The 15,961-nt window shown below is 38.0% G+C and overlaps 1 protein-coding gene across 9 annotated transcripts in view; it reads left to right on the top strand.

Moving 5' to 3' along the window:
* Positions 1–15,961, top strand: part of MCTP1 (multiple C2 and transmembrane domain containing 1) — a 441,025-nt gene that overhangs the window by 219,708 nt on the left and 205,356 nt on the right. For 8 of the 9 annotated variants that reach the window (XR_007356791.2, XM_048850946.2, XM_048850942.2 and 5 more), the window contains 4 exons: positions 3,116–3,258; positions 6,544–6,623; positions 7,669–7,777; positions 15,765–15,803. Coding sequence is in view for 8 of the 9 variants with exons in the window: in XM_048850946.2 (XP_048706903.2) it covers positions 3,116–3,258; positions 6,544–6,623; positions 7,669–7,777; positions 15,765–15,803 (371 nt within the window). In the remaining variant the exon portion in view is untranslated. The remainder of the gene's footprint in view (positions 1–3,115; positions 3,259–6,543; positions 6,624–7,668; positions 7,778–15,764; positions 15,804–15,961) is intronic. The other variant, XM_048850943.2, reaches the window with a different exon arrangement.

Below are 15,961 nucleotides of genomic sequence, written 5' to 3'. Positions count from 1 at the left end.
GTGGTGGGGGCTGGCTGCAGGCAAGGGGTGGGGGGTGGCTGGAGGCAGGGCAGGGGTGTGGCGGGGGCTGGTTGCAGGCAGGGGGTGCGGGGGTGGCTGGAGATGGGCTGGCTGTGGGCAGGGGGTGCAGGGGTGGCTGGAGCCAGGGCAGGGCAGGGGTGTGGCAGGGGGTGCAAAGGTGGCTGGAGGTAGGGCAGGGGTGTGGCAGGGGCTGGCTGCAGGCAGGAGTTGCAGGGGTGGCTGGAGGCAGGGCAGGGGTGTGGCAGGGGCTGGCTGCAGGCAGGGGGTGCAGGGGTGGCTGGATACAGGGCAGGGGTGTGGCAGGGGCTGGCTGTAGACAGGGGGTGCGGGGCTGGCTGCAGGCAGGGGCTGCTGCGGGCAGAGCAGGGGGTGCGGCAGGGGCTGGCTGTGGGCAGGGAATGCGGGGGTGGCTGGAGACGGGCAGAGGGTGCGGGGGTGGCTGGAGACAGGGGCTGGTGCGGGCAGGGCGGTGGGTGCTTATGGGGAGAGCGGCTCGGAGTAGCCTGAGCAGCAGGACGCAGCCCAGGCCCAGCAGAGCAGCTGGGGACCCACCAGGCAGCATCGGGAGCCCCAGGGCTGGGGGTCGGGGAAGCAGCAGCAGCACCAGGGCTCCTGCCCCGGGGCCAGGCGGCAGCCCACATGGCTCCCGCAGTGCAGCGCCCCCAGTGGCCGGAGGAGGAATTACATCACTTCCCGGCCGGAGCCCATCAAAGCCTCAGTGCCCCCTGCAGGGAAGCGGGTTAACAACCGGTTCCTAAACTGCTTCAAAATTTAACAACTGGTTCGCGCGAACCGGCTCCAGCTCACCACTGGCCAGAATCGGCTGAGTTGCCCACCTGTTCCAGCCTTTGTGAAATTTCCAGGTACAGATGAATATTCCTGTCACTCCAGGTGGATGAAGGTGTACTCTGACCGTATATTGATCAGCACATGGTGTGGTCGGTAGACTAGGCATCTGCTCTCTGAGCAGGCTCGATGTTTACCTGTATTGATCTGTAAAAAGTAAAGTAGAAAGGTATTCTGATGTGATCAACTCACTACTGCCAATGAAAACGGAAGGGGCGGGAGGTGGGACAGGGACCCTTATAGACTGGGTAAGGGTCAGGCAAAAAAGGGTACAGTGCACTGTAGGACTTGGGGGTGGAGGACTATTGAAAGGCATGAGGAACATGCCTCTTTTTCCTGTCCACACTGCAAACTGGCATAGGTACAAGGCTGTGCTACAACCAAAGACATGTACTTACCCATGTCCCTGAGGAGTGCTAGCTTACTCACCTTCAGACACGAGTGTCTGGAGTTTAAATGGATGCATTGACACATGTACAGTCACTAGTGTAGATGTATCCTGAAATGCGGCATGAAAGGCAACAGGTAGGCAGACAGCTGGTACACTTAACAGTGAAGGGGAGGAGAAACTTTGTGTTTGGGCATGAGGCCAAACCCTTTTAGCTATTATCACTATTGTTTATTTTGTTACTACACCCAAAATTTTCTCGATGCTTTATAGAACAAATGTAAAAAGCCATGACCTTTACACTGAAGAGCTTCATCATCAACAGAAGAGTGAAAGAATTGGTTGACTCACTATTTCTTACAATTGGACAATACATTGTGTTGCCAATGAAACTAAGATCCTATTATAATAAATGAGCTAGAAACCTGCTTGAAATGTATCCACAGCTATGGTTTAGAATGGAGTGTATAGTTTTTAGGTAAATAACAGTGCCATCTAGTGGCTCAATAAAATATTGCAAAGAGCACTGTAAAAAGTTTTCGCAAAAAGAAAAGGAGTACTTGTGGCACCTTAGAGACTAACCAATTTATTTGAGCATAAGCTGTAGCTCACGAAAGCTTATGCTCAAATAAATTGGTTAGTCTCTAAGGTGCCACAAGTACTCCTTTTCTTTTTGCAAATACAGACTAACACGGCTGTTACTCTGAAATCTGTAAAAAGTTTTATTTTTGTTTAGAGGTATAAAGTACTTTCACAAAATTCATTTATTAATTTTTTGTGGATATGATCATAAACTTTTTACAGTCTACAAAAATATAAATAAGAAAATTTTGAAAAGTTCTACATTCTGTGTTAGCGGTCTCTTCTTGCACCTCTTGTAATTGTGGTGACACTAAAGGTATTGCATTTATTTTAAAATCGTCTTGGATGAAATGGAGCTAAACAGAAGTGTCGTTGCAGACAGTTAACTAGTAGAGAATCAGCAAACTTGCAATCAATTCAGCACCTTTTATGAAATTTAAATTCAATTTTACAAAAGTAGGTTAAAAATTGATTGGTGTCTTGGGAGTGTTTACCCAATTTTAATGTTTCCAAGATTTTTACAAAATTGTAAAATTAAATTTGATATTTAAAAAGTGCAGGGAAAGAGCTGTGGTCTTTCTGCACTTGACCAGTTTGATTCTGTCAGGGCGCCATCAAAGCAGGAACTTAGAACAGCACAATTGCAACTAAACAGAAATGTAGGTCATACCCTAAACTGTATTTATGTTATGAAAGCCTTTGAAAATTGCCATTCCTAATGCTTTCTTAGTGTAGGCATTGAAGTCCCTCTTTGACAGTGTATAGAGTACAACTTTGGAAGAAACTGCACAAGAACTGGTGCCAGAATGATTTAATTACATTTAACAAGGGTTGGAACCTCTCTTAGATGGGCAGTGGGGATGACTGCAGGAAGCGGTTGAATTTAAACACTAAACCTGTGTGGATGTGAGTGTGTGGTGTTGAGACTGGGGTGGGGAATTTGTTTATTCATGGTAGTGGAAGAAAAGCTTCCCCAATTTAAGGTAAAATCCTGGACACAATAAAATCAACTGGAGTTCTGCTAGTGACTTCAATAGGACGAGGATTTCACCCTTCATATTTTCTCATTGTCCTAATAACATAGCTTACAAGTGTATAAAATAAAATCCTAAAGTAACAAAGCAAAGTTATTTTTCCCTCTATCAATTCTATTTTCTTCTCTCCAAAGTTCATATAGTCAGTGAAATTATATTTAATTCATTTTAGGGTGATTTAAATTCCCAATGTACACAGAAGTTATGTAATTAAATTGCATCAATGTGTTCCTCTCTCTAACAGGGACCAGCGATCCATACGTCAAGTTTAAAATTGGAGGAAAAGAAGTGTTCAGAAGTAAAACTATACACAAGAATCTCAATCCTGTGTGGGAGGAAAAAACTTGCATTCTTATTGATCACCCTCGGGAACCACTGTATATAAAGGTGAACCATTCATTTATTTTACTTCTCTAGAAGTTTTACTAAACAATTCTAGATATTGTTCTTTATCTCTGAAAAAATTATCATAGAATGCTACATTTCATAAAGGGACACGATCAGCAAATTTTTATCCTCTAAAGTTTTTTTTTTTTAGCAAAACAGTGGTAATGACTTTCATTATATTTTTATAAAATCGGGGAAATCAATTAAAAAAATTTAAATTTAAATTAAATATCTTTTTCATGTGGTCATTTCAGACAATGGTGTGCTAGTCTGTGAAAGCCAGAAAGTGAAACTGATTAAAAAGAAGATGTCTGTCTTTTGTATCCAAGTGAAATGCAAAATTAAGAAATAAAAAATGTAAATTAGGCTTCCAAAACTCTTCAGTTTTTAATAGTCTATTGTTATTAGTAAAGAAAAGGAAAAAAATTGAGTTTTTTATATATAATGTTTTTAATTTGTATTTATAGGAACACCATTATACATAGGATAATTTTTACATGAAACACATTTCTGGCATATTGAAAAATTGTTCTTTGCTGAAGGGTAATTTGAGCCTGATCCTGCCAAGTGCTGATTGATAGCTTTTTCATATTTACTTAACTGTGAGATTTAATTTAAATGTATCTGATTAAAAATAACTTTCTCTTTTATTATTCGGGCAATGATTAGTTAGTGAATCAGACAGAGATCATGCAGTTTGTTGCATGTCCTTTACACTGTTCTATATTATCTGATATGATGTTAGTGTTGTGATATTTCAAAGCCTGATTTATGCCATCTTCAGTAGCAGTTCTATTGGAGTTAACATGAGTAAAGGTGGCATCACTGGGCCCTTACTTTTCTAGATTTTTGTTTTTGTAACTTGTAACAGTTGTGTTTTCTTTGTGTTTTCTTTCCTTTTTTTTATTCATTTCCTCAACAAGGTCTGTTTCCCCGGCTTTTAACGTGAGAGGGGATAATTATCCCTGCACCATTGGCACTAATGTGTACAATGGCCACAGACTTCTCTCCAGGTTTCTATAAGAGGTTTGTTTAGGTCAGGAGTGGCCAAACTTACTCATTCTCCGAGTCACATACGACAACTTTCAGAAGTTCGAGAGATGGGGCACGCCTGCTGGGGCTCAGGGCTTCATCCACGCGGGAGGCGCCTGACAGGGCTCGGGGCTTCAGCCTTGCTCTGCTGAAGCTCTGAGTCCCAGCAGGTGTGCCTTGCAAGGCTGAAGCCCCAAGGTCCCCCTTCCCACTGGGCAGAAGCCCCTACCTCACCACCTCGCTGCAAGGCAGAAGTCCTGATCTCTGCCTGTGACCTGATCTCCCCCTGGGACCGGGGGGAGATCAGCTAAGGTCACTCAATTAGGGTGAACTGCAAAGAATGGGGCAGGCAATCCCGAAAGCTGGTGGATATTCCAATACTTAGATTTACCGAGCCAGTACATAACAGCTTCTATAATACCTCACTGGTTACCCAGAAGCCAACAACACAGTTCCCTTAAAACAACCCAGCCTTGGGCCTCAACCGAGACACCCAAGTCATATATGATGAGGATCACTGAAAATCTTATTCATCATATAAAAAAGTTCTACCAATCCCAAAGGATCGGACACATTAACTTCCAGGTTAATGAATATTCCAGATCTTACCCAAATATACGCTTACCACTAATTCTTATTAACTAAACTAAAATTTATTAAAAAAGAAGAGAGAGAGTATTAGTTAAAAGATCAGTGTACATACAGACATGAGTATAGTTCCTGAGATTCAGATTCATAGCAGAGATGGTGAGCTTTGTAGTTGCAAAGAGTTCTTTCAGAATTGGTTCATAGGTTATAGTTCAATGTTTATATTCAGGGTGTTCCAGTTTAGGACCGGAGATCTCAATCTTGGGCTTAACCTTCTCCTGAAGCATTAAGTAGATCTGAGATAAAAAGGATTGGGACCCAAGGCATCTTTATGCAGTTCGGAGTCCTTAGGCAAACAATAGGCAATCATGGATACTTTGTTGAAGACCTATTTCCTAAGCATCATTGGTAATTAGTTACCCAAATTAACACAAGGCAGTTTATCCATTAGGCAGTCTATGACAAACTTTAAAGAGACATATAGACAATGACATTATTTCACCGAAGATTCATCTAGCTGTTAATATTCCCTTTTGATATTTGAATCAACAGCCATAGTGACAGACAGGAACTGTCTGTTTACATGGCTAACATTTAACAAGATATGAGTACACACGTACAATTAGTATCACCTCTAATTTCTAACAATATAGGTTTGCATTTCAAAATTCTAGTCTATCTACCATGGAATGGCCCTAATTACCGTTTACGTACTCTTATAACATTTCTCTAATGGTTGGCTTTGGGTCATTTAGCCTGCACTGCTTAACCATTTCTGGCCATGTGTTACACTTTGTATAAGATTTGTTGGAATTATATGACCGCGGTAGCAACAATGGTTTGCATGGTCATACTTTAATCAGATAACATCACCCCCCCACACACACACACAGAGTCTGGTAGGTGGAGAATGGGGAGGGGGGTCTGCAAGATGCACTTTAATTGTAAAAGAGCCACATATGGCTCATGAGCCACAGTTTGGCCACCTCTGGTTTAGATGCTTCATGAGATCTTCCACCCTCTCATGGTAGACAAGTCAGCTAACAGCTACCACATACTGATTTATTAATTTTTTTCAGTGATAAAAATCCCCTTACGTAAATCTCCTAATTGTTTAATTTAGATTGTAATTCCTTTTTTAAAGAAAATTCTATAAAGCACCTTGCAAAATTATATTGCTAGCAGTCTATTATCAGTACTAATACTTCCACCACAGTCCATTTACTTCTGACAACTATATCTCAGCCATCCAGCCTGTGCTTTGTAGAATTACTCAATGCAACAATTTAGGTATAATTCATAACCTGGATGCTGAATCCATGATTTTTTTTTTAAATCTCTTACATCTGTTTTTCCTCTTCAGTCTCAATGGATTTGCTATAAAATGACTTGTTCTGTCAATAGAAGTTTGATATTATTCATTTTATGCAGTCCAGATCTAATAGTTCCTTGGACATTTCCATAAGTAGGCACACTGAACTTTAAATGACCAGCTTTAAATTTTAATTTACTTGCCTCAGATAGGCATGAACCCTTGGTAATCCTGCTTTAACAGGATGAAAATCCATCCTGAGAAATGGACACTTAAGAAACATTTATTAATTAAGGAACTTTCAAAAAAGGTTTTCTAATACTTGAAATACTTTCTTCTCTTGTATGTCTTAGGTCTTTGATTATGATTTTGGACTTCAGGATGACTTTATTGGATCAGCTTTTTTGGATCTCACGTCACTAGAATTGAACAGGTACAATGCTGGTGTGAAAGTCCATGGAGTCATACATGCACAATCCTTGAGGTGTCAACTAATCTCATACTTGTGGCATTGCAAATAGAATTTTCAAGACGCTTAAAAATAACAAGCCTCTGCCACTTCAGCTAACAGTCAAAGGACATGTAGCCTTAGAGCATTGCTGTAACATTAATGTTAATAATAATACTGTGTTGAGTCATTGTACATAACACTTGCTGTAGTACCTACAGGTGGCTTAGGATGCAGCCATTTTATTTTTGTTCCCATGATTTTTATTATTGTTCTAAAATTTAGTTTTCTTCTGTTTTAATTGAAATAAATTTTATAGTTTAGATTGAATTACTTCAGTATGTACCAGCTGCTTAGAAAGCATGAAATGTGAAACTGTCAGGATCCTGACAAGGGCAGTTGGGACCAAGGTCAAACCTAAGGCTGAGAGTAGCAGAGGAATTCATAGTCAAGTTCCAGGCTGGGGTTGATAACGAGGATCAGAGTCTGAGTCAGGTTTCAGTGGCTGGGTCAGGAGGAAAGGTTCAAATTAAGCTGAGGTTGAAGCCAGGACTTCAAGAGCATGAATGGAATGATTGTGGCAGCTACAGGAGATGCGTGCTGTTGCCAGACGCTTCCTGGAACACCCCTTCAGTTTATATACAGCAGGGAGCTAATCAGTAGCTGTGAGGTTGCTGCCTTGCAGACCTCTTGTGGCAGGACTTCCCATGGTCTGTGTCCACAGCAAGTCATGGGTAGTGGGGCATGAGCTGGTTATAGCTGCTTCTGGGTTGCAGCATGGAGATGTTCACTGCCTGACAGCTCTATAAATCCAGGTTTGAGACATGTTGGTTGGCTCTTACACAATTGTATTTAGAGGTTTGTCCTTAAGAATAGATATAAACTAAAATTCATTAAAGTAATTGATTTTTAAAATGATTTTCTAAGTTGTTTCATGTAAAATGTGGATTCTGTTGAGCCTGGTGTTTCAGAAACGTCATTAAACTGGTGCTCAAAATGCAGAATAAATGTTTGTCTTTTGGTCTGCTAGACCAACAGATATCAACTTGACTCTGAAGGATCCTCACTACCCTGACCATGATCTGGGAACTATATTATTATCAGTTCTACTGGCTCCCAAAGAAGAACAGAGGGAAGTGGTAAGTTTAAAAGTTTCAAAAAGTAAGTGTTAACATGTTTTCACTTACAGAACACAGATAATGTGATCCTTCCATGGTCAGATGATTGGTAGCATAAGAAGAGGAGACTACAATCTTGAAACAAATTTGTTATAAGTAAACACTATTGATCACTGTTTATGATGCATTTGAGCGAAAGTGTCCTACTTCAGATCAGATCCTCTTGTGAAAATAGTGAGGGATACGGGTGGAAAATAAATGTACAACAGTCTCAAACAAAATTCCAGGTGAATATTAGTAATTAATATGGAAGTGCACTGATGAACCATTTTCTTGTTAAAGAATTTTGGACCTAGTGCTGCAGTGTCAACATTTCAACCATATTCCAGTGTTGGAATGAAGAGGGAAACTTGTAATAATTAGAATTTCTGCTTCTTGGCATTTAGTTGTGGAAACACTGGATATTTTTTGATGTCTTAGTAAAGTGCCATAAATGAAATGACCATTTCTTTTGTGCACTTACTGTAATTTACTTCTCCATCATGCCATAAAAAAGACAAGGGCATGGCATAAAGATGATGGTCAAGAACAAGGTTTCAGAGATTGGGAGAAGAACAAAAATAAATGCATTAAATAACTTAAACATTTTTTTGGTCAGGATGGATTTTCATTAAGTCAAGCTTTTACCAGGTAACTATTTGCTTCAAGAAAGAATCTGTGAAATCTGCAACATATTAAACCTGATTCACAGCTTCATAAACTAGTTCTCTCTCATTTTCAGTTAAAATCTATAAAGAGAGACAATTTTATTTAGTTTACAATACAGAACATGGATGCAACTGTAGCTTTTAAAAATATGAGAAAGTTAAGTAATGAAGAATTAATATTTATATTGTGTCAAATTTTATTCCTGAGCATATTTGCTATTATTTATTTATGCTGACTGCAAAGCTATCACTTTTCATTCAAAGGATGACATTTCATAGAATCATAGGATACAGCAGTAACCTCAAAATGGGCACTTTAAAACACTGGAAAATGTTGACATTATGTGGGCATTTGGGCCATTAGATGCAGAAAACTTGAGCTTTCCTACAGGATTTGCCAATTTCATATTTTAGTGGACCTATTTATTATTACGTATGTCATTACATTTGATCTTTTGTGTAAAATTTCTGAAAGTGTATGTCTTATTGAGTTTTGAGTCTAAGACACTTAGGTGATTTTGAAAATGTTATCCTTTTGTTTTTCCAAATGCCCTGTTAATGTAAATTCAGCATTTAGCTTGGATCCTTTTTCCTGTTGACTTTTGAGTTGCAACCGCTCTGGCCAATTTACATTAGAAATTGAACTAAATTAGAAATTTAGAAATTAACTACAGTTTGAACAGTGCCTGTAAATCAACATGGATTCTCTTTCCTACAACTCACGTTTTTGGTCCCACACCGGCAGAAAATTGTTGTAATCTCATGAAGAACTCCTCTATTCAAATTAATGGGAAACCTGATTCTACCCCTAGAATTTCACAAAGGAAGTAGAGAGAATCCCTTCTGGAAAGCAGCATCAGCCTCTTGACAAGTTATATAGTGAGATGAGTTTTAAGACCCACTGTATGATGGGAAATCCTCCCCACTGCCTTTTCCATTCCCCCTCTCAGTGGGACCACGTAAGAACATGCCCAATGGTTCATGGAATTTGGGTTGACATATTTGTCTTTTATTGCTCTGAATTATAAATAGATTTTATGTGAAATAGATTTCAAGAAATATTTAGTACTCACTCCTAAACACCAAAATTGCAAAAAATCCTTTTAATCTTCTGGGTGTTCAATAGGGAATGTAAAATCCGCCCACCACAACCAATGATCAAACATAAGTCTTACTACCTGAACCAAGCATCAAAGGTCAAGTAAACCAAGCTAAGTGGTTTAACAGTAGGTAGAACAGAAAAAAAGTTTGTCTCCATGGTCTTTCGCAGACTGTATTTTACCCTGTATAAAACAGGACTGTAGTACGTAGTACATAGTCTTGTTGGAGTGTCATACAACTACTATGTACTTAGGGAAGGCTGGGGAGGACTGAAACATTGTTTTTCATTTTTCCTCCAGCTATAATTAAACCACCAGTACATGAATGTGTATGACTGGTACTTGGAATGCTGTAGAGTTAGAGTTCTGAAAACAATTCTCCCACCAGTAAGTCCCCTCATGACATTCTGTAAGAGTTGCTTGAAAAAAAGACAAACCTATTATGCGTATATTCAAAAAATGGAAGTGCAATGTCTCTTTTAAACAACAGCTTCATCCATTTTGCTCAGCACAATATCCTACACATTTGCATCATGACAAGTATTACTGATAATAAATTGTAAAACATATCCGAGATTAAATTTGGTCATTAAAGCAGGCATTACTGAGCTATTTGGCCACAAACCTGTTGCTCAAAGTGACCTAACTTGTGAAATTGGAATTATTCTACTTTAACATTGGTTTAACAGTCAGAAGAATATTACTTTTTTGTAAGGAAAACTTCTGATGTAGAAAGTAACATTCTACAGATTTTTTTTTTAACACACATACTCAAACACAGACATATATTGTGCTAGTCACTATTCAGGAAGAATGACCATCCATTACACAGTGAAATCTAAATATACTGATAATTACCTCATAACAACAGCATGTCTTCTTCATTCCTGCCCCTCAACAGGATCTTTTCCATATGGGATAGAAATTGAATGTGAGAAAGGACAGGAGTGCACAGGTTGGCTGGCTTGCAGCCTCTTCCAGATTCCATGGATTATGATGGTAGCAACAGGAAGACATGCTGTTATGTTAGATCTTCAACTCCATTTACTTTCTATATATCATTTTAGCAAAAGGAACAATTTTATTCTTCCATTCAAACTGTGATCGCCTGAGACGTCCCATTTTGAAGAGGGTCTGAGACCTTCATTATTCTACTTTGTAATTTGAGGATGGAATTTCTTATTAAAAAATAGCATGCCAGGCTATGCATATTGGAGTAAAGTTCTAGCAAAGTTACATTAAAAGAGTTTGTGTCATTGTGAAGGAAAGAAGACCTACCAACTTAACACTGAGTTGGTTCATAAGAATGAGTCAATTATTTAAAGATTCAAGATGCAATATATCTTGTGTTCTGCTTCCACATTATTTACTTATTTATTTTATTTATACATAGAGATTTTAAAAAAATCGTATTTCATTCCAATTAAACCATCATGCTAGGGCATTCTTTTAAAAGGTCTTGTAATAGTGAGAGTAGTTTTCAGGGAATTTAATGTAGATGAGATTCAAGAGACAGTTAATTATATTAGAGATATAAGGCAAAACCTTTCCCTTAGTTATTCCTATGCAACTTCATAGGCAAGATGTGGTCCTTATAAAATAATTATTCAAATAACACTCCAAGAGTAAGTAATGAGAGTGGATGGTCTGTAGTGTTTGAGTAAATAATTTTCCTTTTTACTCTGCCGTCTGTATTGGTACAGTATACTTCTTAATTAAGGTGTACTTTGGAATAGGACTGAAATTTTTGGAGCATCGCCAAACATGGTTTAATAGTTATAAATACTGGAGTTAGAAGTACACCTCTACCCTGATATAGCGCAACCCTATATAACACGAATTCGGATATAACACGGCAAAGCAGCGCTCCGGTGGGGCAGGACTGCGTGCTCCGGTGGATCAAAGCAAGTTTGATATAACATGGTTTCACCTATAATGTGGTAAGATTTTTTGGCTCCCGAGGACAGCGTTATATCAGGGTAGAGGTGTACTGTTTTTTAGGATGTCATAAGTTCAGAAACATCCTTAGGTTCAAAGGGTAGGGTATCCCTATGCTACTGACCTGAGGATAGTGCACTAGGAGCTCTGCAACTTTTACACCATCATTCAGCTGTGGAGATTAGTCCTGGTACTCATACTTCCTGCAAGGATTCTGTTCCTCTCTTCAGCCCTTCCTGAACAAACATTACCAGTAATTATGAACCTGTGAACTATAATATTGTTTGATGCATTTGTGATGCAGATTACAAAGTCTGATATGATCTTTTGGTCCCCAAACCAAAAGGATTTGGAGTATCATGGCAGTTAAATATTTAACTATAGTGTGTCGAAAGAAGGTAAGGCTTCAAGTGTTAACTTTTGATGGTCTATCAAGAGTAATGTGACTGAGTATTGGAGGGAGCCACATCCTTTTCTCCCATTTGTGAAATGTTGAGGTGTTTTGGTTCTGTGTTGTAGGGAAAGACTGTTTTGGAGGTTTGGAGTTAGTCCCTCAGATGACGAAAATATGTTTAGTCATGTTGTATATTCTTATCTGTGCTAACAGATGTGTGATACCAAATGTGGAACACTGAAAACATCAAACAGTATTGATTCAAGAATAGTAGGCATTTGACTACAAAGGTGCCCAGCCTTTGTCACTTAGAAATATCCAAAAGAGAGGTGAGCCACACCCAGTCTTGCACACACTCGCTCACCTCTCCAATGCTATCGAGCACTCTCTCTGGTTTATCTGCTTGAGAGAAGCTCTGACGGGATACAATGTTCAAAATACTGACTGGTGAGAGGATCTTCCTTCAGATCTGCAGCTGATGTATCCAGTTTCCTCACATAAAAACATGTCACTTTCTAAAATACAGAAAATCCGTGAAAGCATATTAGGTACTGGGAAAAGTGAGATGATATAAATTGTGTAAAGTTATGCTAAATATTCTACATTTCCAATATTTCTTCTAGTGAAAGAAGAGACCTTAGCTTAAAGGAGATTCAGTACAATATTGGTATAAGCACATTCACAATGCATTATTAAAATATTAAAATATCATGAATAAAAATTGTAGTTCTATCATTTTAGGGCAATTTTAACTATAAAAACTATTTTTCTTGAGTTGCTTTCCAGAAATGGATCCTAATTACGTATTAGTTGCACTAGTTCCAACAATTCTAAATCAAAAAATCTTGTGTATTTGCTATGTGATGCTAACACAGTCCTTTGCTTACATGAATAATGCAGTTTGAATCATTTGTTGTGTAGACTGGCAGTTTTGGATAATCAATGCAAGCAAAAGAAGAGTTGAGAAAAATAAAATATGAGAAGCACTAGAAAAATGGTATTTCTAATTACAAAGAATTAAGCAGTAGTGTATGAATGATTTTACACTATTAATTGCTACATATAAAAATCTAATTAGAAAAAATGAGGCCTAAAATTAGCTTTAAAATTATCTGTCATGTTTAAATAAAGCTTGTTTGGTTTTTTAACTCACTGCATTAGTTTATGATAAATAGTTGTTTTGTAAAGTGTAATGTAAAGCATGGCATATATATAATTTACAACTGCATGCATACTGATTTAAAAAGCATATTGGTGTGCCTCTTGTAAACTTGTGTCCTGTATCATGGTCATTTGTGCTATTGTGCATGCATGAAATTTTTCTAGCTCTTTCTCTAGCAAAGTTCAATGCACAGATTTCATCACTGGAGAATTTACAAAGTAACTGCATGTTCCATTATATTTTCTAGAACTATAAACTGCTTGGCTAATGTTAGAAGATTAAAAATAAAATAAAAGCTAAAAATCCTCAAATATACAAATGTTACAAGGATGTTACTGATGAATGCAAATAAAACCTGTGGTACTGATTTGTTTCTGAAGTGGTTTATCCCAAATGATTATGCATAATCTTAGTTTGATTTTAGAAAAAATATACCCATTGTTAAAATGTAGTTGATTTGTTTGTCCCCTTGAATTCTATTATGTATTTATGTATCTGCCTAAAGGTTAATAATATCACAGAAAAAGAGAATGAAAGAATGGAATGGATTCAGGTCATGGAATGTTTTCAAATGATACCATTTCCTGCAGTTCATCTATCAGTCTGTTTTGTGCTTCTATTTTGTGCTTTTGTGTTTTATGCATTTATTTCATTGACTACTAAGCAAAGTTGATTAGATTGTTATTGCTACAACTTTAAACTTATTCTGCAACAGCCTGTGTTAATATTGATAAGCTCAAACATACAATCATGTGTTTCTGTAGCTAGAATACAAAATAAAGTTCTCAGAGATTAAATAGTATTAGATTTCTATCTGATTTAGCCGTGGGGGCCAATTGTCTCCTCACGTAGGCTGTTATCCAAAACACACTGTATTCAGTGTGTGGCAGTGTGGTACAGTAAATAGGACTCAGGAAATCTGCGTTCTCGACTTGGCTCTGCGGTTGACTCAGAGTGTGACCTTAGTCAAGTTACTTAATTTCTGTATGCCCCAATTTTCCTATTTGTAAAAATAAAGGTAATGATGCTTACCTAACATTGTAAAGCCCTTTGACATCTGTGGATGAAAAGTACTTGCTAAGATTTGAATATTATTTATTGAGGACAAAATTTGGCCCTTTAGGTTTAAACTATGCTTTGCAGCTTAAATAAATACACATGGGTTAACCATTTTTTTCCAATTTTCCAGTTAGTTTTATTTTGGGTATGGAAAAGTCTCATGATTTATTTTAAGATTATCAGTAACATACATCTTTCTCCCCCTCCACATTTTTTTCCTCCATGCAGTATTTTTATTTCCTGACTGTGAAATCTCATATTTTAAATCTCTTTTCAGACCACCTGAAAAAGAAAGTGACTAAAATTAAGCATAGTGCACAATTTGCTTATTTTGCAAGGGACAAAGAAAGTTTCAGTGGAACTTAATGCCATTTTATTTGTTCACACTAAATGAAAACTTACATTGCTAAAATAACATTAACCTTTTTATGAATATAAGGTACACAACTTAATTGCTCAAGTAAAATGCTTGATGTGGCAGTTGGAACTCAGCTAAATTGTCCCCCTGCATCCTGACCAGTAGAATCTATTCTGTTCAGTGATTAAGAATTTGTGTCCATGCTCGTTCCTCCCTCAGAAATGACAGTGAATGATTCCTGGGAATGCTAAATTTTGACAAATTATTCAGGTAATCTCATGTGGGCCGCTCCTTTTAAAAAGGAGTCAGAACAAATATCATCATTTTGTAAGATGAATGCCAGAAAGTGTAGTGTGCCAATAATAAAAGGTTTTTGGAGACCTTCAATTCTTTAGCAGTTTTAGTATACAACATCCTGGCTAGACACTTGACACCTTATAAAACATCTTGCTTCTCAGTGCTGTGTATAAAATTTAACTATAAAAAAGGCAGAAAGTGATCAGTGCTTCATAGCACAGCAACAAAATTTTGAGAATGCTCTAATTTCTTATCAGCAGAAAATAAAATCAGAAAAAATTTCAATTGACCAAAGTCTCTTGAGCAGTCAAGGAGTGCTTGGTGCAAGTCTGGAGATGGGCAGAGAACAACGTCTTTAAGCAGCCTTTGTGTTCACCTGATCCTAGGATCAACAGGCACTAGCCTGGAGCAATGAAGATCAAACTAAAGGCTGCTGTATCTTATGCCATCTGCTACTGGTGGCCAGGGATTAGCCAGACACGTGGGAGCCCCAGTCACACACCTTTTCCCTGACCACTTTGCTAATAGGAGGGTAGTATTAAAGATTCTATAGTGGCTGCACACCACACAAGGATGCCATTATGCAGGAGGTATCCACCTGTGGCTGTATCTGCTGTGCAAAGGAGTTAGAGTTCTCTAAAGTATTGGAGCATGTGTTCCTAAAATTCAAAGCTTATTACTCAAGTGATCAGTCAAAAATTGCAATTGCTTTTAAAATAATTGATTTTTTTCATTGCTTTATCCACTTCCCTACTTTTTTTAATTTTAGACATTCTTTGCATTCATTACCTTAATTTCTCCAAAAATATTAGGAGAACCAAATCCATCTGAAGAGTTGCCTTGATTTCAGTCCTGAGTAGTTGTCACTGGGAAATATCTGTCACTACAGTAGCTGTGATTAAATGTGGATTGTCCCTTTAGAAGACAGTTAGCCTCCTTTTTTCTATGTCTGTCAGAGTGAAAGGTAATTAAAATGCTTTATTTCATTTACAGACCATGCTAATGAGGAAGAGTTGGAAAAGATCAAGTAAGGTAATTCTTAGCATGTGGTCATTTAGCATTATTTTTTAGAAGATTGATATGTCATACTAAATATTTCTCTTAGTATTGCATACCATGGCACAGGATTTATTCTCTATTGAAGTTATATTTTTATATAATTTTGGGGACAACTGTGTGAGCCTTTTCAA

Source organism: Caretta caretta, chromosome 5 (genome assembly GCF_965140235.1).
Source record: "Caretta caretta isolate rCarCar2 chromosome 5, rCarCar1.hap1, whole genome shotgun sequence".
Taxonomy (NCBI): Eukaryota; Metazoa; Chordata; order Testudines; family Cheloniidae; genus Caretta; species Caretta caretta.
This window is presented reverse-complemented; position numbering and strand designations above follow the sequence as displayed.